The sequence below is a fragment of the Geotrypetes seraphini genome, chromosome 10 (assembly GCF_902459505.1).
Source record: "Geotrypetes seraphini chromosome 10, aGeoSer1.1, whole genome shotgun sequence".
Lineage (NCBI taxonomy): Eukaryota > Metazoa > Chordata > Amphibia > Gymnophiona > Dermophiidae > Geotrypetes > Geotrypetes seraphini.
In genome coordinates this window covers 128,799,962-128,824,523 of record NC_047093.1, presented here as the reverse complement: position 1 = coordinate 128,824,523, position 24,562 = coordinate 128,799,962, and the positions used below count along the sequence as shown (strand labels likewise).

The 24,562-nt window shown below is 37.0% G+C and overlaps 1 protein-coding gene across 1 annotated transcript in view; it reads left to right on the top strand.

Annotated features, from left to right (window-relative positions):
• ATF6 (activating transcription factor 6) overlaps positions 1–24,562 on the top strand; it is a 185,037-nt gene that overhangs the window by 28,870 nt on the left and 131,605 nt on the right. The window contains exons 6-8 of the mRNA XM_033960683.1: positions 2,959–3,159; positions 4,993–5,207; positions 16,787–16,972. Of these exons, the coding sequence (XP_033816574.1) occupies positions 2,959–3,159; positions 4,993–5,207; positions 16,787–16,972 (602 nt within the window). The remainder of the gene's footprint in view (positions 1–2,958; positions 3,160–4,992; positions 5,208–16,786; positions 16,973–24,562) is intronic.

The window sequence follows — 24,562 nt, the reverse complement described above, 5'->3', positions numbered from 1 at the left end:
CTCCCCTCTGCAATTGAAAACCATCAGATATCTTATTATTAATATTTAGTCTTGCAATCGGGAAGCTATACAATGTTTTTACCATTTGTATAAATCCAGAACCTATACCAAACCATTCTAAAGCCTGATACATAAAATTCCATTCTACTCTATCAAATGCTTTTTCAGCATCTAATGAAACTGTAAAAGCCGGTTCATCCATTTTTTTTGATAAGTTTAACATGTGAAATAGTAGTCTAGTATTATTAGAGGAATGTCTTTTAGCAACGAAACCCATTTGATGCATATCTATAATATGTGGGAGAGCTTTGGCTAATCTCAAAGCCAAAATTTTCGCCAAAAGTTTATTATCAACATTTATCAAAGATATAGGCCTGTAGTTCGAAACCAAAGTAGGATCTTTATTTGGCTTAGGCAAAACAATTATTATTGATTCAGCCATAGTACCTTTAATATTACCTTTTATAAGTTGTGTCTGATATAAATTTAGTAAATATGGGGAAAGGATATTTTGAAATGTTTTATAAAATTCTACTGTATAACCATCACCACCTGGAGCGGATCCAACTCTAAGAGATCTCAATGCTGTTTCTAATTCTTTTAATGATATAGGTTCATCTAAACTCCGTTTTATATGATCAGGAACCTTAGGTCCATTAATTAAATCTAAAAAATTTTTCCCATCTTTTTGTTTCTCCAAATAAGGCTCGGAAGAATACAGGTCTTTATAAAATTTTAAAAATTGTTTTAATATTATATTAGTTTGATTTGTTATTATACCATTATCATCTTTAATTCCATTAATATTAGTTCTTCTTTTTTTTGCTTTAAGATAATTTGCCAATAATCTCCCCGCCTTATTAGAATTTCCATAATACATTGTTTGCTTGGAAAACAAATCCCTTCTTATCATTTTTGAAGTTAATTCATTATATTTACCTTTTGCTTTTAAAAGAGCTTGCAAAACTTCATATTCCCATTTACTTATCAATTTAGCTTCTAATATTTTTATTTCTTTTTCTAATTCTAAATATTGTATTTTAATCTGTTTCCTAATAAAAGCTGAATATGATATAATATTACCCCTCATAGTTGCTTTAAATGCATCCCATACATTCTCTATAGATGTATCCTCCACTAAATTTATTTGAAAGAAATCGTTAATTTGTGTTTTAAAATTTTCCAAAAATTTGTCGTCCACAAGCAATGCATTATCAAATCTCCAAAGAGGTCTATCATTCTCTAATTGATCTAATTGTAATTCTATCCATACTCCCGCATGATCCGATATAATAATAGGATCTATGGAAGCTTTAAACACCTGTTGTACTTTATTTGTTGAAACAAAAATATAATCTATTCTTGAAAATGATTTATGAACCTGTGAACAAAATGAAAATTCCTGATCATTAAAATGAAGAATACGCCATATATCTTTCAAATCACATGATTGAACCAAATTTTCTAAACCTAAAGATTTTATATTTTTACCTGGTTTTTTATCCAATAATGGATCCATTACAGCATTAAAATCTCCAGCCACCACTAAATTAGAAGCAGCCAGTGGTAACATCATATTCTGTAATTTTTTAAAAAATTCTGATTGATTCAAATTAGGGGCATATATATTGAACAACGTCAGGGCATCATTTCCCATACCTATATCAATTTGTATCCATCTTCCATGTGGATCTGAATTTTTTACCTTAATATTGGCCATACATTTTTTATTTATAAGAATTGCTACCCCTGCTTTTTTACCCTCTGCTGGAGCAAAAAAACATTCTTTTACCCACCCACCCGATAATTTCTGTGATTCCTTTTTACTAAGATGGGTCTCCTGCAGACAGTAAATATCCGCATTTTGCTTTTTTAAAAATGTTAATACTTTTTTCCTTTTTATTACATGATTTAGGCCATTGACATTAATAGAATATATCTTAAAAAACATTATACATTTTAATACTTTTCATTATAATCTTTTTCTCCTCTTCTTTCATATTCAGAATCCTAAAAATGTTTTTCACGACACACATTTTTACCCCTAAAATATATAATCCCTTGTTTATTATTTCCTTAATCTTTATAGTAAATACTCTCCTTTTCCCTCCCTTTCCCACCCAATACAATGGCTGCTTAAGGATACACATTGGAAATGCAACCCAAACATTCTCCTCCCCTCTAGGCATTCAATATTAAATCAAATTTCCCCTCTATCTATTTATATTAATCTTTAATATTTTTAGTCATATTTTCATAACATTTCATTGATATATCTTTAACCATTTAACAGTTTTTAATTTATATTTCTTTGGTGTTATCATTACATCATAAAATTTCATCTTGAACATATATTTAGTATGTTATTAATGTTTTTCTTATATCTTGTTCTTCTTTCTTATAAATTTTATTGCCTTTTCTTTATATCATTTTTCTTTCTTCAGATATTTCGATATTTCATATTTTTATAATTATTTCATAAAGTCATCAAAACCATCTTTAAATTTTATATTAAAATATCATAGGTTCTGGTTTAGAAAGAAAAGCTTTTAGTTTTTCTGGATCCTCAAAATACAAGGATTTGTCTCCAGATGATACTCTCATTTTCGCTGGATAATATAGACCATATTTAAAGCCTTTTTCTTTTAGTTGAGGTCTCATGTCTAATAGTCTCTTTCTTTTATTTGCTGTATTTTTGGCAAAGTCCGGTAAGAACCATATTTTAGATCCTTTATAATTTAGATTTTTGTCTTTCTTTGCCGCATTTAATATTTCTAATGCTTGTTGGTATCTAAGCATTTTGAAAATTATTGGTCTTGGCCTGCCTTTATTTTCTGTATTTTTAACTGGGATCCTATGCGCTCTTTCTATTTCAAGTGGTTGTTTCAAGTGGCTTTCCATTGGAGCTTCTTAGAAATTTGGTAAGTTTAATGTAAAAATAATTTCTTCTTTTGATAGTGAATTCCTCTGTGACAACAAAGAGGAAACTTCCTCCAGTTATACCTAAACAGTCAATACAGCCAAAGCCCATCCTGCTTCCTGCAGCATTGGAGGTTCAAAGCAGTATTGCACCTAAAACAATCATCATCCAGCCAATGGCAACTCTTCTGCCCAAGCAGCAACACCAGCTCATCAGCATCCAGCCTGCAGCAGCCCAAGGTACTGTGTGTGGTACAGTGCATTATATACAAATTCTAGATAACTGCACTTGTTGCATGTTTCTATACTGGTGTGGTAATGTGCTCCAAGGGTCATGGCACTAATTAAGAGTTTGAGATTTTGTACCTGTTGACATAAATGCAATGGACCAATGATGTCTTGACTCATTAGGACCCAGATGCACTAAAGCCAGCGATCATCACTAAACCTGTTTTGACAGCTTTAGCGACTATCACATTTGCCAACCTGAAGCACAAAATGGCTCACCGTGTGTTTTCCCCCTTCAATCGCCCATTTTCTGATCTGGCCATGCAAACTAGCCAAGCGATTGATGCACTAAAATCGCTTGGCTATGCACACAAAAAAACTGACAGGTCTACTTGGTTTTTTTTTCATGGCACAGATATTTTGCATGTGTTGCAAATGTAAAATATCTGTCCCATAAAAAAAGAAAAAAGCCCCCTCCCTGACGAATGCGGCACCGGGAATCTGCCCACCTCACTACACTAGCAAAAATCAGCAGGAGGAATGCCCATTTCCTCTTTCCAGCGGAAGACCCCTGAACCCCCCCTCCACATACCTTTCAAGGAAGTTGGGAACAAGAGAGTTGCTCAGTCACTCCTTCAAGGCCCGCCTGTCCTAAATGGCGGGCCTTCCCCTCCCCAGTGCATCATGTGATGCACAGAGAGGGACCTAAGGCCCTGATTGGCTCAGACGCCAAAGCCCCCTCCCCTTGCATCTGATTGAATCTAAACCTCGGGGCACATGATGAAGGAGGAGGCTGCCAATAAAAGAAGCAATACATGGGATATCTTTGGGAAATCCCTTTCAAGGGGAAGGAGTGAAGGGGCTCTGCTGCTATGGGACTGAGGGAGCTGCAGTGCTATAATCTGAGGCCAGCTCTAGAGACCTTCCAAGAACCTCTCACCCAGGACTTCTAGGCCAAGAGCCTAGGTCCTGTGCTTTCACGGTCCAGGAGCCACTAAATCAGAATATGAAAAAACATCCATTTTCCAGCCATGGCAAAGTGACCTTAGAGTGTGGGAAAGACCCACCTAAGGGGATGCAAAGGCCCCTTTTTGCCACAGCCCCAAAGTTTCTCACCCTTTAAAATTCAGGAATTGCTCCCCATTATATTTGTCACTGGGTTCTTTTCTGTATGAAAAAAGGGGGGTCTATTTACCAGGGATCAATCAGGCTGCAATAGTAAAGTAACAGTAAAAACTCTTATCAAAAAAAAATACTCAAGTAAAAGTAATAAAGTAAAGCCTCTTAAAACAACTTTTTTATTACAAAGTAAAAAGTATTGGAGAGACTACTGGGGCCCTGTGCTTTAGGAGATCCAATGCTGCCAGTGTCAGTGACTTGTAGTTGGAACAAGCCAACATGTGATTTTGAAAAACAACTGGTGTGGTGCTGGCCCACAGTATCACTGGCACTCTCTTCCATCCCCCCCAGGTACCTTTCTTGAACTGTGCTTTATCGGCAGGAGCTTTCCGTGCTCCTGCCCTTCCCTCCGTAAACCGCTGCCTCCTGATGTCTTCCGGCAGCTACAGACCGGTGCAGAAAGCAAGCGCAAGCTTTTCGCGGCCTGCCTGGTTCTGCGCTGCTCTCTTGACTAGCTTCGCGTCCCGTAAGAACTGACGGAACATTCTGAGAGCAGCACGAGACCAGGCAGGCCATGAAAAGCTCGCGCCTGCCTTCTGCAGCTGCCGGAAGACATCAGGAGGCTGCGGTCTACAGAGGGAAGGGAAGGAGCACAGAAAGCTCCTGCCGATAAAGCATTTTCTTCAGAATAAATTCATATTTTGCTTTGCCCTTTCTTCTGTTCAGGTCAACCTGTGGTACTGGCGCCCTCCGCTGTAGTCCGACTCCAGAATCCAGGAGTTCATGCTTCTCGGCCCATTCTTGCAGTCGCTGCCGGGGCTCCTCGGCTGCAAAACCGTACCGTGAATGGACTTCCAACTGCTGCTGGGAATGGGAAAGCGCCCGTCGCCAAGGTCCTAAATCCCTTGCCACAAGGAAGTCCAGCGCCCATCCCCACAGACGTGAGTTCTGACTAAGTGGTGGCTCCAACCAAACTCAGCAGATTTTTTTTTTAAATTTCTTGTTTCAGACATTTTCCTAAAAGTGAAGTAAGACATGGTTAAAAGCATGACTGAAACAATGGATCGTATATTAATACTCAGTGACACTAGTGTAGCGAGGATGGGAGGTGCCTGGGACAGTAGTGCTCCCCCCCCCTGTCCATGCGCCCCTTCCCTTCCCCCGTACCTATTTTGCATCCCCAGCATGAACAGCATCTCCAACTTGCTGCCTGCGCTGGCATTGGCTCTCCCTCGGTGTCAGGTCAAAAGCGCGCCGGGACAAAGGCGCGCCCAGACAATTGAGCACAGCGCGGAGGTGTACGCCGCTCAAAATTACTGTTTTTAGGGCTCTGACGGGGGGTGTGTGGGGGGGAACCCCCCCCCTTTACTTAATAGACATCGCGCCGCGTTGTGGGGGCGTTGTGGAGGGTTGTAACCCCCCACATTTTACTGAAAACTTAACTTTTTCCCTGTTTTTAGGGAAAAAGTTAAGTTTACAGTAAAATGTGGAGGGTTACAAGCCCCCCATAACGCCGGCGCGATGTCTATTAAGTAAAGTGGGGGGGTTCCCCAACAAAACCCCCCCGTCGGAGCCCCTAAAAACTGTAATTTTCTTCGGCGTGCGCCTCCGTCTTGCGCTCAGTTGTCGGCGCGCACCTTTGTCTTTCGCACCGTTGTCTATGAACCCTCTCCCTCTTATGTCTGTTCCTTGTCACGGGACCCACAAGTAATGTTGGAGGAGAGCGCTGAGGCTGGCGCGAGCAGCAAGTTGGAGCAGCTGCTTGCGCCGAGAAGTGAAGGTGCGTGTGTGATGGGGGAGGAGAGGAGCCAGCGCCCCCACCAAGATGGTGCCCGGGCGTTCTGCCCCCCCTCCCCCCACTTACTACGCCACTGTCCAGTGATTCCTCTCTGCGTCGAGTTAATAGTGTGTTCTAGGAAAAAGAAAGTCTTGGGAAAATTTCAAGCAGCAAATTACCCAGATGCCTACGATTTGGCACTTGTACCTAGGAGAGGAGTTTTTTTTGAAAGCTTGCAGAAAATCTTGTCTGGCAGATTACCAAAGAGGAGAGGAAAGAGAAGTCTGGCTCTGTGGCTGATGCCTACATTTTCTACATCATCTAGAAGCATTCTGATATTTGTAGTGTGACCAATTAGTGAAGCCAGATTTTCTAAATTTATAAATGCCTTGTGTTCCAACTAAACAGATTTCTACCTGACTCGCTGTGCATGAGCAGTGCAGTAGGGTCAACATCACAGTGGTTATAAGTGAACTTCCCATTGAAACCTCTATTTTATTTACTTGGTCTTCCACCTAAATTAAATAGGACCATTCAGATTGGTGATTTCTCTGTCAAACTTTGGAAAGTCAGCTCAGTAGTGTTTGATATAAAGAAGGGCAAATATGAATGAAATGCCAAACTTGAATCTCTCTTCAGACAGTTCTAAAACAAATTTTCAGTATTGACACAGATCCCCCAAAGGAGTTTTGTAATAGTTTTTTCCTTTTTCAGAGGTTTCTTTTTAAATATAGTTTCTTTAGCATCTCTCCATACCGGTACAGTTCACTGATTAGTAATAGCTCACCATGACCATCAGGTGGTGACTGAGACAAAACTTTGACTGTACAGTGTTCCCCTGGTCGTTTGCGGTCGGCGGTTCGCGGTCCCGGTCATTCGCTGTATTTTCCGACCGCGTACCGCCGACAAGGAGAGGGCAGCTGGAGAGAGCAGTACTTTTAAAACTTTTAAAATCAACTCCAGGGGACCAGGGCAGGACTGGAGAGAAAGGGGCTAGTCGAGGATAGGTGGGGGGAAAAGCGGCGGAAGCTTTAAATAAGTGGCCTCTGTACCTGCTTCACTTCGGCTGTGGCCTTCGGTCCCGGAGAGCAGGGCAGGCAGAGCCACGGTAGCAGAGAAAGGGGCTGGAGAGCAGGCTCAGAGAGCAGATTGCCAAATGACTAACAGCATTGGACCCAACGAACTAAAAATTTTTCAACGCCAAAGGTGACAGCATTTTGGGAAAAAAGGTGTTCCAGAACATTTTTTGTGCTTAACCTCAAGTGTTCAGAGTAAATTGGAGGCTGCTGCATTGGTCCTCTGCTGGGTTTTCATATGTCCTGCCTGCCCTGTCCCACCCTACCACTAGACCACCAGAGGGGGAACAGGGTGCAGAGCTTGGCAGGGAGAATTTGGTTCAGAATGTTTTTTTTTTTCTTGTTTTCCTCCGTCTTATGGAGCAAAAAATATGGTAAACAATTTTTTAGCCACCTCTTTTGAAATTCCGTGTTGGTCTCTCTTGATCTTTCTTGTGTTTTATTCTCTGAATGTAAAATTTTCTGTAGTTTTTAGGTTAACCCAAGAACTTCATTTTTTCTTCTCACCTTGTTGCATCCTTGAGATATTTTCCTTTTGAAAACTAGATTGCTAATCAGAGAGAGATTTGTCAGCAGTAGTGGCTAAGTTGTGTGCTTGGACAGGGAAAACAGGTGTTGAGATGGTGGAAAGGGGCTGGAATGCACTTTCTCAAAGATAGATGAGAGAGAACTCATAGGTTGGTTTTTCCCCCTCTTTCTTTCACTTATCCCTCTTTGTTGTCTGGATGACTTTACTTTCTAAAAAACTAGACTTACTATAGGAATGCTTTTGAATTTCTGTGAAAGACATTCAGACTTGCTCTCAGTTTTCAAAGAACCATCTCCATCTTGTTAGCAGATGATCACATTCTGAATCCACATTAATGTGAAAACCAGTTAAACCTCACATCCCCTGCCACTGTAATTGTGGTTTATAAAAGAGATCTCGTAAGTTCTTGGCACTGGCCTGGATGGAAAAAGTGATTGCCGTCTCGCTCAGGTTCTGAAAGTTCTCATCTAGCATTCTTGGAGAACAGCTGCCACAGTGATACATGGAGACCTTTTTCCAGGTGGAGTGGAATCATGCATAATATTCTCCAAAAACTCTGCAAGGTGAACAAATATGACAAAATCCAACCTTTCCTTAACAAGCAATAAGATTCCTAGATGTATGTTATAGTTAATAGTAGGGAACCTAAACTATGAACGAATGAGGACCTGGAGAATTACAGAGAGAATAGAGGTGACTAACAATTTTCTGAATTGATAGTCAGCAGAGGGTTGTCGTCAACATAATGGCAGGCTGTTCCAAACTTTGGGACCTTGATATTCAAAGGTAGACTTGAATAACATTTTCCAGTGAACTTCAGTTGAGGTGAAGGAAAGGTCAACTGAAGTGTTGTGGTGTTCTGGAACCTCTCGCTTAGATTACTGCAACTTGCTTCGCTCAGGTCTTTCACGCGTCCCTCTCTCTCCTCTACAATCTGTTCAAAATTCTGCTTCCATACTCGCATTACCCCTCTCCTCAAGTCACTTCTTCATTGGCACCCCATCCATTTCCAAATATAGTTCAAACACCTCTTACTGACTTCCAAGTGCATTGTCTCTGCAGTCTCTCAATATCACTCCTCGCTTATCTCCCCATGCTTCAATCATCTGGTAAGTCCCTCTTTTCCGCACTCTTCTCCTTCACTGCCAACTTCAGACTCCATCCCTTATATCTTCCTGTACTGTTTGCCTGGAATAGACTGCCTAAGTCTTTGACCAGAAGGCCGCCGCATGAGCGGACTGCTGGGCACGATGACCATGTTTCCCCACTCTTAATAGATGCGCATTGGTTACCTATTGGCCACAGGATCATGTTTAAAATATTGTTTCTTATTTTTAAGACATTGGCATCTAACGAGCCACAGTTCATTTCCAAATCACTGATTCCTTACAAACCTAAACGTTCCCTGCGATCATCTGAACAAAATCTATTCTCGGTACCGTCTTTGAAGATTATTGGGACCAGAAGATCAGATATGTTTACAGTTATGGGCCCACAATGGTGGAATACTCTGCCTCAGTATATTCGATCTGAACAAGATATTGTAAAATTTAAAATACTGTTAAAGACCCACTTATTTAAAGATGCCTATGATTCTTAACATTAGTTTATTTCAACTAATTTAAAATTTGATTATTTCATTACATTGTGCTTTGGTTTTATAAATCCCCTCCTTTTGTTTTTTCCTTTTTCTAACCAATCCCAAATATTGTAACTTTTAACCCTATTCCTCAAACTCACGTCTGAATTATTTTAAATTTTAAATTTGAATTTATTTTGTAAGTTTCTTCTATCTAAATTATAATATGTACATCGCCTAGAAATTGTAATAGGCGATTCATCAAAAATTAAATAAACTTGAAACTTGAAACTTGACCCCGTAGGTCTGACCCAGCAGCGGCAATTCTTATGTTCAAGCTCCGTCTGTAGCAGCATTGAAATCCAAGCTAAAAACCCATTTTTCCTAATTCCTACTCACCGTAAGCTACCTATGTCCGTCCTATCATTCTCTCTGCAAGAAACTCCCCAACCCTTATTTGTCCCATTCTATCTGTCCCAATTAGATTGTAAGCTCTATGTACCTCATAGTCTTGATAATCCTAAATTTGACATGGCCAGGGTTTTGTGGCTACTCAGCCGCTGCATGGGAAGAAAATTCTGAAGCACTATGTGTTTTAGGGTTTATCATCAAGACTGCATGCAGAAGCGACGCTTGGCTGACTCCATATAAAAAGTGAGAAGTGAAATCTTACTTAGTTCACATTAAGAATTTGCTTTATGAATCAGAAAAAGACTTTGAATGTGAACTAAGTTCAAGAGAAGTATAAAGACACTAAGGAGGGTTTTGAAATGATTGAGCAAAAGATAGCCTAATTAAATGTGGCTACTCTAGTTTGGACGTTTTGGGGTTTTTAAAAAAATAAATTTTTCAAAATCATTCTTCATGAATAAGAACATAAGAAGTGCCATCTCCGGATCAGACCTTCGGTCCATCAAGTCCGGCGATCCGCACACGCGGAGGCCCTCCCAGGTGTACACCTGGCATAATTTGTAGTCACTAATAATTTGTTTAGGGCACAAACGTGAGACTAATAGTAAATATATTGCAAATACGTTTTATCATATACAGTTATAAGCAGGGATTCATCCAGACCAAAAATACAAAGATATAGCTGACAAACTGAAAATCAAAAAGATGAAAAAGATGAAAAGGAGAAAAATAAACCTCAATTGAGGGCGGTTGGGACTACACAAGTACCCAATCATCCACTCATCATCACGGGTCTATAAAAAACTCCAAAACATGTATAAATAATCAATTCTCACGTCTTTCATTCATACAAAATCTTCTTTTTGTTATTTTTCACAGTCTTTTTTTATGTGATTTCAATATAAATGTCAAGCAGTAAAAGGCCCGAATCCCAAACTTAACCACATTACTTGGCGAGGACTACAGCTGAATATCAAAAGTATAAGCAGTGTTTAGAGATATGAAGCATATATCTGGAATCGTGAAAAAATACACTCATCTGAAATCGAGGGTTTTCACCAAGGGCTTCCAACTCAAGATCCCGACAGAAAAGACTTTCTGTTTCGCCCGGCAAGGGCTACTTCAGGGGAAGAATGCCAACTCGAATATCTCTTTGCTTCTAATTATTTTGCTGGAAGTAAAGCCGACTCCTCTCAAGATGGTGCTGGGACTGAAAGACGCGCCCGGCTCGAATAAAACACGAACCGGGCGTATTGACGTCATCAACAGCGTGATGTACGATAGGTTAAACACAAGCACTTCTAACATCCACCAAAAAAAACCAAAGGAAGGAACTTTAAAAAAATAAATTTCAGAGGAACGGCTGCCATTCATAAGCTGTATTTAAGCCATCTGGCTCTAAAGTTTGTAATCGGCTAATCCATTGTTGTTCCTTCTGCCATAGTATTCTTCTAATATCCCCTCTTCTCTGAGTCGGGCGCAGTTTCTCGATAACCCAACATTTTAAGTTCTCAAACCTATGGTCAAATTGGGTACAATGAGCAACTATCGGAGCTGTTAATTTCCGAGTGTTCAGACAGCTTTTATGTTCAGTAATTCTAATGGTTAAGGTCCGTGATGTTTGACCTATATATAAGCGGTCACATGGACATTGAATGGCATATATGATGTTCACAGATTGACATGAGGACGTCTGATGTAAAACAATATTCTTGCCATCACTGGGGTTGATAAAACTAGAAATAGTCAGCATTATATCACAATTTGAGCAATGGCCACAAGGTTTGTGACCCTGGGTGTTATTTAAATTTTCTCCTATGAAATCTTCCTTAGATGTATGGCAAAGCCAATCACTTAAATTTTTATTTCTTGATTGTGAAAAAATAAATCTTTTATTTTCAAAACAAGGAAGCGTTTTTAATAGGGGAAGATGTTTTTTGTATTTCTTAATTACTTGTGATGTCATACGAGTTTGTTTAATCACACATGGAATTATAACGTCATCTGAATGAGGTTTTTTGTAGTCTAACAATGTTTCCCTAGGATTATATAACGCACGTTTTTTAGCTCGTTTAACTATATTTTTAGGATAATCTCTTAACAATAGCTTTTGTTCCAATATCTTTGCTTCTTGTGTAAATTTATCATTGGTGTTACAAATACGACGATACCTGAGAAACTGTGCAAAAGGAATGCTGTTTTTAAGATGAATCGGATGCATGCTGTTAAATTTAAGCAACGTATTTCTATCTGTTTTTTTACGATGGACTGAAGTTTCAATGTGCTGATCTTTCATATGGATTTCCACATCTAAAAAACTGATGTTCTCCACACTATATGTCATGGTAAATTTAATGGAATGATGACACTGATTTATTTTATCATTAAATTCTATAAGTTGTTGTCCAGTCCCCAACCAGATGATAAAAATATCATCAATAAATCTCCACCACTTAAAAACGTGGTGAAATTCTGGCATGGTGTAAATCAGAGTTTCTTCAAACCATGACATATACAAATTCGCGATTGTTGGGGCGAATGAAGCACCCATTGCTATTCCAGACAGTTGCTTAAAAAATTCACCATTGAAAATAAAATAATTATTTTTCAATGCTATTTCACAAAGGACCTTCAGAAACTTCGTATGTGTGTTGTCTTGAACAAATTGGGAATTCCACAAAGCTTCCAGTACTACCAGAGCTTCCTCTTGCGGGATACTCGTGTATAATGAACACACATCAAATGTAGCCATAATGCACTCCGTGGGTAATGTTGGTTCTAACTCATTAAGCAATTTCAAAAAATGAGTAGTGTCTTGTAAATATGATTTAATGGTTTTCAAAAAAACTTGTAATTGTTTATCTATATATTTACTTGTTCTTTCCAATAGTGAATCACGAGCTGATACTATTGGTCTACCAGGCGGACATTGGGTATTTTTATGGATTTTTGGTAACAAATAGAATATAGGTACTTTGAAATGTTGAGGAGTGAGAAATTGATATTCTTTTTTTGTAAGAAAACCACTTTTCAGTGCATCTGCACAGATGTTAATGATCTTTTCAAAGATTTCCATCGAAGGATCTTGGTCTAATTTCAGATATACATCATGATTACACAGTTGAGAATTAGCTTCCATGATATATAAATCACAACCCCAAACCACCACTGCTCCCCCCTTGTCGGCCCTTCTGATCACAATAGTTGGATCATTTCTCAATTTTTGAAGGGCTTCATATTCTACTGAAGATAAATTGTGAACCCCTCTTTGAACTTTGGCTGTTTCATTTATACTATAAAGTTCTTGAATCATGAGGGTTTTGAAAGCCATGATAACAGGGTTCAATGGGCCAGGGGGGTTCCATTTTGATTTAGGCTGTACACAGGATATATCAGATACCGTGCTAGGGTGTTCATGGAAAAAGGAGCATAGGTTTAATCTCCGTAAAAATTTTTCTAAATCAATTTGGGCTTGAAATGCATTATGAGCCACTGTTGGGACGAAAGTCAGTCCCTTAGATAATAATGAAATTTCATCTATAGACAATACTTTCTTAGAAATATTGATAACTAATGATTCCGTCTCTTCTGTATCCGGGCTCGTGACCGTCCCCGATATGACCCTCTGCCTCGAGTGTTTCTTCCTCCTCGTGCATGTCCTAAAGTTTGTCTGGTTTGGCCTTGATCCCCATCCGGCTCCTCTGAAGTAGAAGTACTCTCACTATTTGCGATATCTGAAGATTCACCCGAAGTGGTGAACCTCACTGTTTTTGGTTTATAATTCACACTCATCCATCTATAAACATATCCTGTCTGGTAGTCTTTCTGGTCTCTTTGAAACTTTTTAAGTTTGTTAGTTCTCACTTCCCTACGAAATTTCTCCATTTTGGAGTTGGAATCTATTAACTTATTTTCAAAATCATTATTTTTGCGAGCTTCTGTTATTAATTCATCATATTTTCCTTTGTTCTCCTGTATCTTAGTTTGTAATGTTTTGATTAATAATAACATTAAATCCAACGAGCAGCGGTTAAGAATCTGATTCCAAATTGTTATAAAATCAGTATTATCGGTAAACATTTGTGGAGCTGTCCTCATTCTTAAACCACGTGGAATTATTTCGTTCTTACAATATTCTACTAAACTAGCACTTTGTAATTCCATCTGTATTATTTGTTTCATCATTTTATCAATGTCTAACCATGCCAAATCGGTATCATGTGTTGCTTCATTAGTAGAAAGTGCTGGTGCTTGCAATATTTCAGTCCTCTGACCATCCGAGAAGCCAAAGCCACTATCCCATAGCTGTGCCATCGCTGATTGCCTTAATTGTTGTTATACCACTAATAATTTGTTTAGGGCACAAACGTGAGACTAATAGTAAATATATTGCAAATACGTTTTATCATATACAGTTATAAGCAGGGATTCATCCAGACCAAAAATACAAAGATATAGCTGACAAACTGAAAATCAAAAAGATGAAAAAGATGAAAAGGAGAAAAATAAACCTCAATTGAGGGCGGTTGGGACTACACAAGTACCCAATCATCCACTCATCATCACGGGTCTATAAAAAACTCCAAAACATGTATAAATAATCAATTCTCACGTCTTTCATTCATACAAAATCTTCTTTTTGTTATTTTTCACAGTCTTTTTTTATGTGATTTCAATATAAATGTCAAGCAGTAAAAGGCCCGAATCCCAAACTTAACCACATTACTTGGCGAGGACTACAGCTGAATATCAAAAGTATAAGCAGTGTTTAGAGATATGAAGCATATATCTGGAATCGTGAAAAAATACACTCATCTGAAATCGAGGGTTTTCACCAAGGGCTTCCAACTCAAGATCCCGACAGAAAAGACTTTCTGTTTCGCCCGGCAAGGGCTACTTCAGGGGAAGAATGCCAACTCGAATATCTCTCTGCTTCTAATTATTTTGCTGGAAGTAAAGCCGACTCCTCTCAAGATGGTGCTGGGACTGAAAGACGCGCCCGGCTCGAATAAAACACGAACCGGGCGTATTGACGTCATCAACAGCGTGATGTACGATAGGTTAAACACAAGCACTTCTAACATCCACCAAAAAAAACCAAAGGAAGGAACTTTAAAAAAATAAATTTCAGAGGAACGGCTGCCATTCATAAGCTGTATTTAAGCCATCTGGCTCTAAAGTTTGTAATCGGCTAATCCATTGTTGTTCCTTCTGCCATAGTATTCTTCTAATATCCCCTCTTCTCTGAGTCGGGCGCAGTTTCTCGATAACCCAACATTTTAAGTTCTCAAACCTATGGTCAAATTGGGTACAATGAGCAACTATCGGAGCTGTTAATTTCCGAGTGTTCAGACAGCTTTTATGTTCAGTAATTCTAATGGTTAAGGTCCGTGATGTTTGACCTATATATAAGCGGTCACATGGACATTGAATGGCATATATGATGTTCACAGATTGACATGAGGACGTCTGATGTAAAACAATATTCTTGCCATCACTGGGGTTGATAAAACTAGAAATAGTCAGCATTATATCACAATTTGAGCAATGGCCACAAGGTTTGTGACCCTGGGTGTTATTTAAATTTTCTCCTATGAAATCTTCCTTAGATGTATGGCAAAGCCAATCACTTAAATTTTTATTTCTTGATTGTGAAAAAATAAATCTTTTATTTTCAAAACAAGGAAGCGTTTTTAATAGGGGAAGATGTTTTTTGTATTTCTTAATTACTTGTGATGTCATACGAGTTATATTGAAATCACATAAAAAAAGACTGTGAAAAATAACAAAAAGAAGATTTTGTATGAATGAAAGACGTGAGAATTGATTATTTATACATGTTTTGGAGTTTTTTATAGACCCGTGATGATGAGTGGATGATTGGGTACTTGTGTAGTCCCAACCGCCCTCAATTGAGGTTTATTTTTCTCCTTTTCATCTTTTTCATCTTTTTGATTTTCAGTTTGTCAGCTATATCTTTGTATTTTTGGTCTGGATGAATCCCTGCTTATAACTGTATATGATAAAACGTATTTGCAATATATTTATAATTTGTAGTCACCCATATCCTTCTATGCCCCTCATAAGGAGATGTGCATCTAGTTTGCTTTTAAATCCTAGGACGGTCGATTCCGCAATAACCTCGTCGGGGAGAGCATTCCAGGTGTCCACCACTCTCTGTGTGAAGCAGAACTTCCTGATATTCGTCCTGAACTTGTCCCCCCTCAGCTTCATTCCGTGTCAAATTGGACAATGTAAATAGTTTTTTCTGCTCTATTTTGTCGATTCCTTTCAGTATTTTGAAGGCTACTGGAAAGCATTAGATATTATTACATTGGACCTTTTGTTTATTTTAATCACTGTCCTCACATATATTTTCTGAGAAGTCTGAAAGTGGTCATTTTCTAAATTAATGGCACAATAAGGGATAGACTTAGTAATTTGTGATTACATTTAGATGGCATTCCTAGCATTAAGAGACTTTAGGAAAAAATTTGGGAGCAATTAATTGGTTGGGTGATAGCTAAAGTTAGCATTTTGAATTGATTAGCTATTTTTGATTCTTGCTGCCTCACTATACCCCGAGGAAACATGAGCATATAGATTTGTTCAAAAGCTTTGAAAATATGTATAAATTTGTCTTTTTAGGTATCTCACGGATGGGTTTACATGCTTATATTGACCTTTTATTCTTCCTTCACTAGTATCAAGTTTGTTTATTTTTGATATACCATCTATCAGAACCAATGTTTAAATGGTGTACAATATAAAAAGATTGTAGAAAACTTAAAATGGGTAAATAAAAACAATCTTTTATCATATATTAAAATACTAGGCAAATACACATTAACGTACATGAGACAAAAGGGAAGTTGGGAAGGGAGAAGTTGTTTAAAAAACATAGAAGTAAAATTAATATAAAAGGAAGGTAAAAGGGGAGTGGCAAGACATTAGGAAGGGGATCGCTTCAGAAGAAGCGTTTGATGTTTCAGAGCTGCATAGAAATTAGAAGTTTGAAAAGCGGAAGCCCCTGAACTGTCCTTGCCATTAGACTTCACAAGGAGATGCAGCCCCTGAACCAACTGTTCTGGTAACCTTACTCCAGGGTAATGTGCTGGTGCTGAAAAGGAGCTTTGTTGTACTTTCAGGTAAACGTAGTAAGGAGACAGCAGCGAATGATTAAGAACCGGGAGTCTGCCTTCCAGTCACGGAGAAAGAAGAAAGAATATATGCAGAGTCTGGAGGCTCAACTTAGAGCTACCTTGGCTGAGAATGAAAGACTTAAAAAGGAAAATGTTTCTCTGCAGAAGATGCTGGATGATGTAGTATTAGAGGTGAGAGCTATGGGATGGGAGCGGGTCTTCACGGTGTCAATGCCAACCTCGTATAGACCAGCTAATTTCTACACTTATTGCTCAGAGTTACTATGTGGGTTCTTTTTTTTTTTTTTAAAAATCTTTGTTCATTTTATTTCTTTCAACAAGTGTACAATATTATTACAAATGATTCACATAACTCACTTGACATTCTTAAACAACGTTATTATACATATTTTAATTCTCCCCCACCCACCTCCCATCCCTCCCCATATCCACAAAATAATCTATCCAAACATATACATACCTAGACATCTCTCTTCTACATTACAATTAATCTTACATTAACCTATCCCTCCCCCCACCCTTTCTTCCTCAAACTCTTTGTTCATTGTATTATATAAATTAAATGCACAACAAATATAACTCATCATATTACATATATCCCCTAAAATTCCATAGCAATATGTTTCCAATATATTTACCCCCTTTCCTTTTCTGTTCATACATATATACCATATTTCTTATATGCATTAATCAGTTAAAATATACTGCTATTTAATTAGAATATCCTATCCCCCCACCCCCATTTCTCCAAATTATCCCATAAGGAAAAAGAATAAACCTTAGTCATTATAATATTCAATTAATGGCCTCCACACCTCCTGAAATCTTTTAAAATAACCCTTCTGTACTGCACTATGTGGGTTCTTTCATTTTACTATTTTTACATTTAGAATCTAATGTCACAAAGACGGCAGTTGTCTTTTTTTATCCTTTTTTTTTGTTTGTTTGTGGAATTGTTCTTTAAAAGTCACTTAGTAAGTATGAAATTTGTAATTGTTAAATTTTGAAACAGAAATTTTGCATGGAATAATTAGTGATATCACACCATCATAGGTGGTGGGAATCGCAGGTTTTATCAACTTAAAGACCTCTTTCATTATGTAAAGAGATCTTCACATTTTCCCCAAAATGTATATCATTAACAGGAGGAGAATTAGGTAAATGGTCAAGGCATCCTTAGACTTTCATGGTTCCAAGCTTCTGAAATCACTATGTACCCTTAAAGGAAATGGGTGCAGTCCCGGATGCTGTATTTTAAAATTGAAAAAGGTTTATTCAGGTATTGATTATATTTCTGTGAAATCTTAAGCAGTTGCTTATGTGCTCGTGATATGTTTGCTTTTGTTTGTATGTTTGTTATATTGAGGGGTAAGAAACTGATGAGATGCTATTGTAGTTGAGAATATAGCATTCTGAAAACATTTTCTCCAATCATATGAGTGAGTTTGTAATCTTGTCTCGAAGGAGAATGGGAACCCATGAATACTTAGCAGCTGATTTGTATAAAACTGAAATTAAACCCAGAAAAACCAGACTTTCTCTTAGCAACTCCCAACGATAAAATTAAAGATTCAAAGGTACATGTAAATGGGTTGGATTATAATATCGAACAGTCCTTAAAAATTTTGGGAGTAACTTTGGACAAATACATTACACTGGAAAAACACTCCAACTTAATATTTAAGAAAGGTATCTCAGTGCTCTGGAAGCTCCATACCATCAAGAAGTACTTTGACGAAGCTTCATTCCGTTTGTTAGTCCAGTCTTCTAGTCTAAGTATTTTAGACTACTGTAACATCATATACCTGGGTACTTTTAAAAAAACTACTAATAAATTGAGAGTCCTCCAGAACATGGCTGTCCGCCTTATTTTCGGTCTAAGAAAATGGGAGCACATCTCCCCTTTTTACTAAAAGCTTCATTGGCTACCATTCGAATCCAGAGCACTATTTAAGTTTTCTTGTATCTGCTACAAAGCAGTGTTTGGTATGCTTCCATGCTATCTCACTCCTCATTTTGCTCTGAGCCACTTCAACAAGAGCTCCCGAAGAGCACACCTGTTCACATACCCTTCAATAAAACTCTGTCACTATAAAAGGTTCCTAGAGAACCTTTTCTTTCCAGTCGGCCAAAATGAATACATGGCTTGCAAAAATTGCTTTAGATGCTTCCTCCTACCTAGACTTTAGAAAACAGATAAAAACCTATCTATTTAACAATCTAGGATCTTAATTGTCTTTCTTAATTCCTTTCTTCCTTTTAAATTGCTCTGATCTCTCAACACAGTCAACTTTCTTCATGTAGGTCCTTTAGAACTTCAAATCTGATGTTTGCATTTGTACTGTTTAAATTGCATTGTATGTAATTGCATTTGATTGTTGTAAACCACCTAGAACTCTCAGGTATGGCGGTATACAAAAAATAAAATTATTATTATTATTCTAATGGAATAGGTTAGGCTGACATGTCATTCTTGTTCTATTCTATAACTGGTCTGAACTCCCTTTAGGGGTTGAGATGGTGTAAGAGGTTTTGCCAAAACAAAGCTTGTTTTCAAGGTCCTTGTGGATAGGCAAAGCTAGGAGCAAACAAACAGAAGAGCAAAGCAAGTCCTTCATAGAACAACAGCAAAAAGAACTGAAAAACCAGCAGGGACTGAAAGTGTTCCAAAAGGACCACAAAATGAGTAGTTCAATAATTCAGTGAATAATTCAGTGACTTGACATAAATCATGTTTTGGCCTACTGGCCTGCCTCAGGAGTCTAAACTGATGATAAAACATAAAAATATAAGAACAAATAATTCAACATAAAAATATATTAAATTAATATATATATATTGATAAAGGTAAATGTGTAAAACAAATTAATATTTAAATGTGCAAAGCATAATTTAATATGTACCTATAAATATAAAGAGCAATCAGTACTATACAGTATATGAGAACATATTAGATTAATAAATAAAATGAAAAAATAGTGGTGGTTGGTGTAGGATGGGCTGGGACGGGCATCAATAGGAACTCCAGTAACTTGGAAATGAGGATGTTACTGGCCAGACTTTAGGGTAGATATCCTGCAAACAGGATGGTTGGATAGGCTGGAGTGAGCTGGGACGGCAACTTCAGCATTTGGAACCTAAGACAATACCAGGTGGACTTTTCAGTCTATGACCCAGAAATATCAAAGTGGCAATTTAATCATGTATTTGTAATGGGTATAACTAATAGGCAGACTGGATGGACCATTCAGGTCTTTATCTGCCGTCATTTACTATGTTACTATGTTTTTAGAAGATAATTGAAATGTAGATAAATAGAACAGATATGAGTGTATTACTCAAAAAAACATAATTAAAAAGCAGAAGACCAATAAAATATTACTGTATTTTCACGCATATAACGCGCGCGTTATACACGATTTTATAAACCGTTTATAACCATGCGCGTTATATGCGTGAGCGCGTTATCCCCTTTTTTTTTACATAGTTCCCCCCCCCCCGACGTCCGATTCACCCCCCCCGCAGGACCGCTCGCACCTGCACCCCGAAGGACCGCTCGTGCTGGAACACGCACCCGCACCCCTACCTCGAAGGACTGCTCGCACCCCACACAGCCTCCCCACCCACCCCCATCATGTAGAAGTTTCCTACCGTCGTCCTGCTGCTTCCTCTGCCAGCGGTCCTGCCCCTTCTCTTAGCCCTGCGTCTACGCTGCTTCCTCTTCCGGCGGTCCCGCCCTTTCTCTGACGTCAGACATCATATCCAAATTTTTATAATCATGTTATCAACTATTATTCAATTATGAATCCCTTTCCCTCCCCTTATTTTGTTAATTGTACACAATATAACAATTATTATAATAATTTATTTATGTATTTATTATAAAGAGAATAAACCTCCCCCCCAAATTAAAAGTGAATAAAATTGAGGCAAAAACATGAAGCCATGAAAGTGCAATAGTTAATTGAAAAAAAAGACAGGTATAACCCTCAAACAGTGCGTTATTAGCTTCTAAGGTAAGTTAAGTGCCATAAGTGGGATGATCTCCCTGGGGATTTGCACCGTTGTAACTCTCTCCAGGAATTCAAAAAGCGGTTGAAGACCCTTTAGTTTGTCAAAGCCTTCTCTTAAGGACTTGAAGTTCTATGGAATGTCGAATGGCTGTGTTTGGAAATTATTTGAGACCACCTTTGCATTTCAAGATCCCAAAACTTGAACCCATCTCCCACTCTGTCTATGAAAAGTTTCTTCCTACTATCACTTCAGGAAATTGTTGAAAGTACACTTCTCTCCGCACTCTAGTGACTAATGGTCATTTGTTTTTTGTTTTTTTAAGTTTTTTATTAATTTTTTCATATATCAACAAGTGTTATAAATTTTCCATACAATTATCTTAACAATACACTTGATATCTCTATAATGTATTTTATATAAACCATATTTTATATTATTCTTCTCATGAATTTATATAACATATATATTGTAATAATTGTATCAATTATTATTTAATTATGAACCCTTTTCCCTCCCTTTATTACATTAATTTCACATAAGATTATCACTCATTATAATATAATATTTATAATGTATAATAAAGAGAATAAATTTATTACCCCTTCCCTCCCTCCCTTCTTTAACCATTATCTTATTATGGGAAATAATTAAAATCATTCATTGCAAAAATCTGTTAATGGTCCCCAAATCCTCTTGAACTTATCCATATATCCTTTTTGTGTTGCAAATGTACGCTCCAACTTATATATATGGCAAACTGAGTTCCACCAAAAATTATAGTTCAATCTGTCATAATTTTTCCAATTATGTGTAATTTGCTGTACTGCTACTCCAGTCAATATAAATAAAAGTTTATTGTTATTTGATGAAATTTGACTTCGAGCTCTCATTGCAGTACCAAACAAAATCGTATCATATGTCAAGGCTACCGGATTTTCTAACATCCTATTAATTTGAGGCCAAATTGATTTCCAAAATATTAATATGAATGGACAATAGAATAAAAGATGATCTAATGTCCCTGCTTCAAGATGACAATGCCAGCATCTATTAGACTTAGAGCTATCTATTCTATGTAAACGTATGGGGGTCCATAAAGCTCTATGTAAAATAAAAAACCAAGTTTGTCTCATAGAGGCTGACAATGTACATCTTAACCTCCAAGACCAAAGTCGTGGCCATTGAGATGCATTAATCTGATGCTTAATCTCAATGCTCCAAATGTCTCTAAGACCATTTTTTTTCTTTTTATGTACAAATCCAGATATTAATTTATACCACATTGCGGCCTGGTGACCCATGGAATCTATCTGAAAACATAAGAATTCCATACTATGATAGTTATTAAGATTTTTCCATTCAGGGAACCCTACCTGAATGGCCTGCTTCAATTGCATCCATCTGAAATATTGTGATTTATTCAAACCGAATTTATTTTGCAATTGTGAAAACTCAAGCAGTTCACCTTTATTCATTACATCCTCTAAAATACGAATTCCAGCAATTATCCAATGTTTCCAGATAATTTTAAAACCGCCAACTTTGATCTTTGGATTGAGCCATATTGTTTGAGTCGTTGATTTAGTTATTGGAATAGGAGTTAGATTACTTATATATCTTATAGTTTTCCAAGTATCAACAAATATTTTGTGATCCTTGTATAACCTTGGCATTTGAATACTGATAACATGACTCAGACGTAAAGGAAACATTAATCTCCATTCTAACCAGAACCAATCTGGTATATGTTCAATGGGCTCTGGGAGGATCCAATACATACCCTGACGCATAATATAGGCTTGATGATACCTATAAAAATTTGGAAAATTTACCCCTCCCTCCGCAATTGGTCTTTGTAAAGATACTAGAGCAATTCTGGGGGGTTTTCCAAGCCAAATAAATTTTGTTAACATCTTATCCAATTTTTTGTAAAAAGACCCCTGAAAAAAAATTGGTATCATACCCATTTGGTAACAAACTACTGGTAATATCATCATTTTTACAGTTTGCACTCTCCCCCACCAAGATATGCATAAAGGATTCCATTGTTCACACATTTCTGACACTTTTTGTAATAAGTTTTTTTCATTAATTTTCATAGTCTCATCCACAGTTTTTGTAATCCAAATTCCTAAGTATTTTAATCCTTCTTCTTTCCAAATAAAAGAAAATGAGTCAAATAAACTTTTTGTACAATGTCCATTGAGTGGAAGCACTTCTGATTTATTCCAATTTATTTTATAACCTGAAAATTTTCCAAATTTTTCAATCAATTCAAGCAAATTTGGAATGGTTGTTTCCGGATTTCTCAAATAAAGTAAAATATCATCCGCATATGCTGATAATTTATATTCTCTATCTGAATGCGGAATACCCTGTATCTCCTTTACCTGTTCTATAGCTAATAACAAGGGTTCTAAAACGATATCAAAAAGCAAAGGAGATAGTGGGCATCCTTGTCTAACCCCCCTCTGTAGAATAAATCTTTCTGAAAAATTATTATTGATATATAATCTAGCAACAGGGGAGCTATACAATGCTTTTATTATTTGTATAAATCCGGATCCTATACCAAACCATTCCATTGCCTGAAACATGAAGGACCATTCCACTCTATCAAAAGCTTTTTCAGCATCTAATGAAATAGAGAATGCTGGGTCATTAATGGATTTTGTCAAATACAACATGTGATGTGCCAATCTAGTATTGTGAGATGAATGTCTTTGAGCAACAAAACCTGTCTGATGCATATCTATAATGAAAGGGAGAGCTTTAGCCAATCTTAATGCTAATGCCTTAGTTAAAATTTTTCCATCCACATTTATTAAAGAAATAGGTCTATAATTTGAAACCAAAGTGAGATCTTTATTTGGCTTAGGTAAAACTATAGTTATTGATTCAGCCATAGTACCTGTAATACAACCTTTAGTTAGTTGTGTCTGATACAGTTTTAATAAATAGGGCATTATAATGTTTTGAAATGATTTATAAAACTCCACTGTATAACCATCTCCACCTGGAGCGGATCCAACCCTAAGGGATTTCAAAGCTGTATCTAACTCTTTTAAGGATATTGGCTCTTCTAAACTTCGTTTTATATGTTCAGGAATCTTTGGTCCCTCTATTAATTTAAAAAAATCTAAACCATCCTTTTCCTTTTTCGAATAAGGCTCAGAAGAATACAAATCTTTATAAAATTTTAAAAACTGTTTTATAATGGGATCAATTTGAGATAACATTTCACCATTCTCATTTTGAATAGCAATTATTTTTGGTTTTGTTTTTTTTGCTTTAAGATAATTTGCTAGCATTCTTCCCGCCTTATTCGAATTTCCATAATACAAAGCTTGCTGTACAAATAAATCTTTTCTAATAATTTTTGAAGAAATTTCATTATATTTACCTTTAGCTTTTAAAAGTTCTTGTTGTGTCAAATAATCCCATTTTTCAATTAATTTTGATTCTAGAGATTTCACCACTTTTTCCATTTCTGTAAATTGCTTTTTTTCTTTTTTTATTTGCAAAGCTGAATAAGAAATAATTTGTCCTCTAATGTATGCTTTAAAAGCATCCCACAAAGTCTCTATTGAAATTCCTTCTGTATCATTAATTTGAAAATAATCTTTTATTTTTTCCAAAAGATTTTCACAAAAATCAGTATCTGTAAGCAATGTATTATTTAATCTCCATATAGGTCTATTTCCATTCTGATCTATTATTTTAATTTCAATCCACACTCCAGCATGA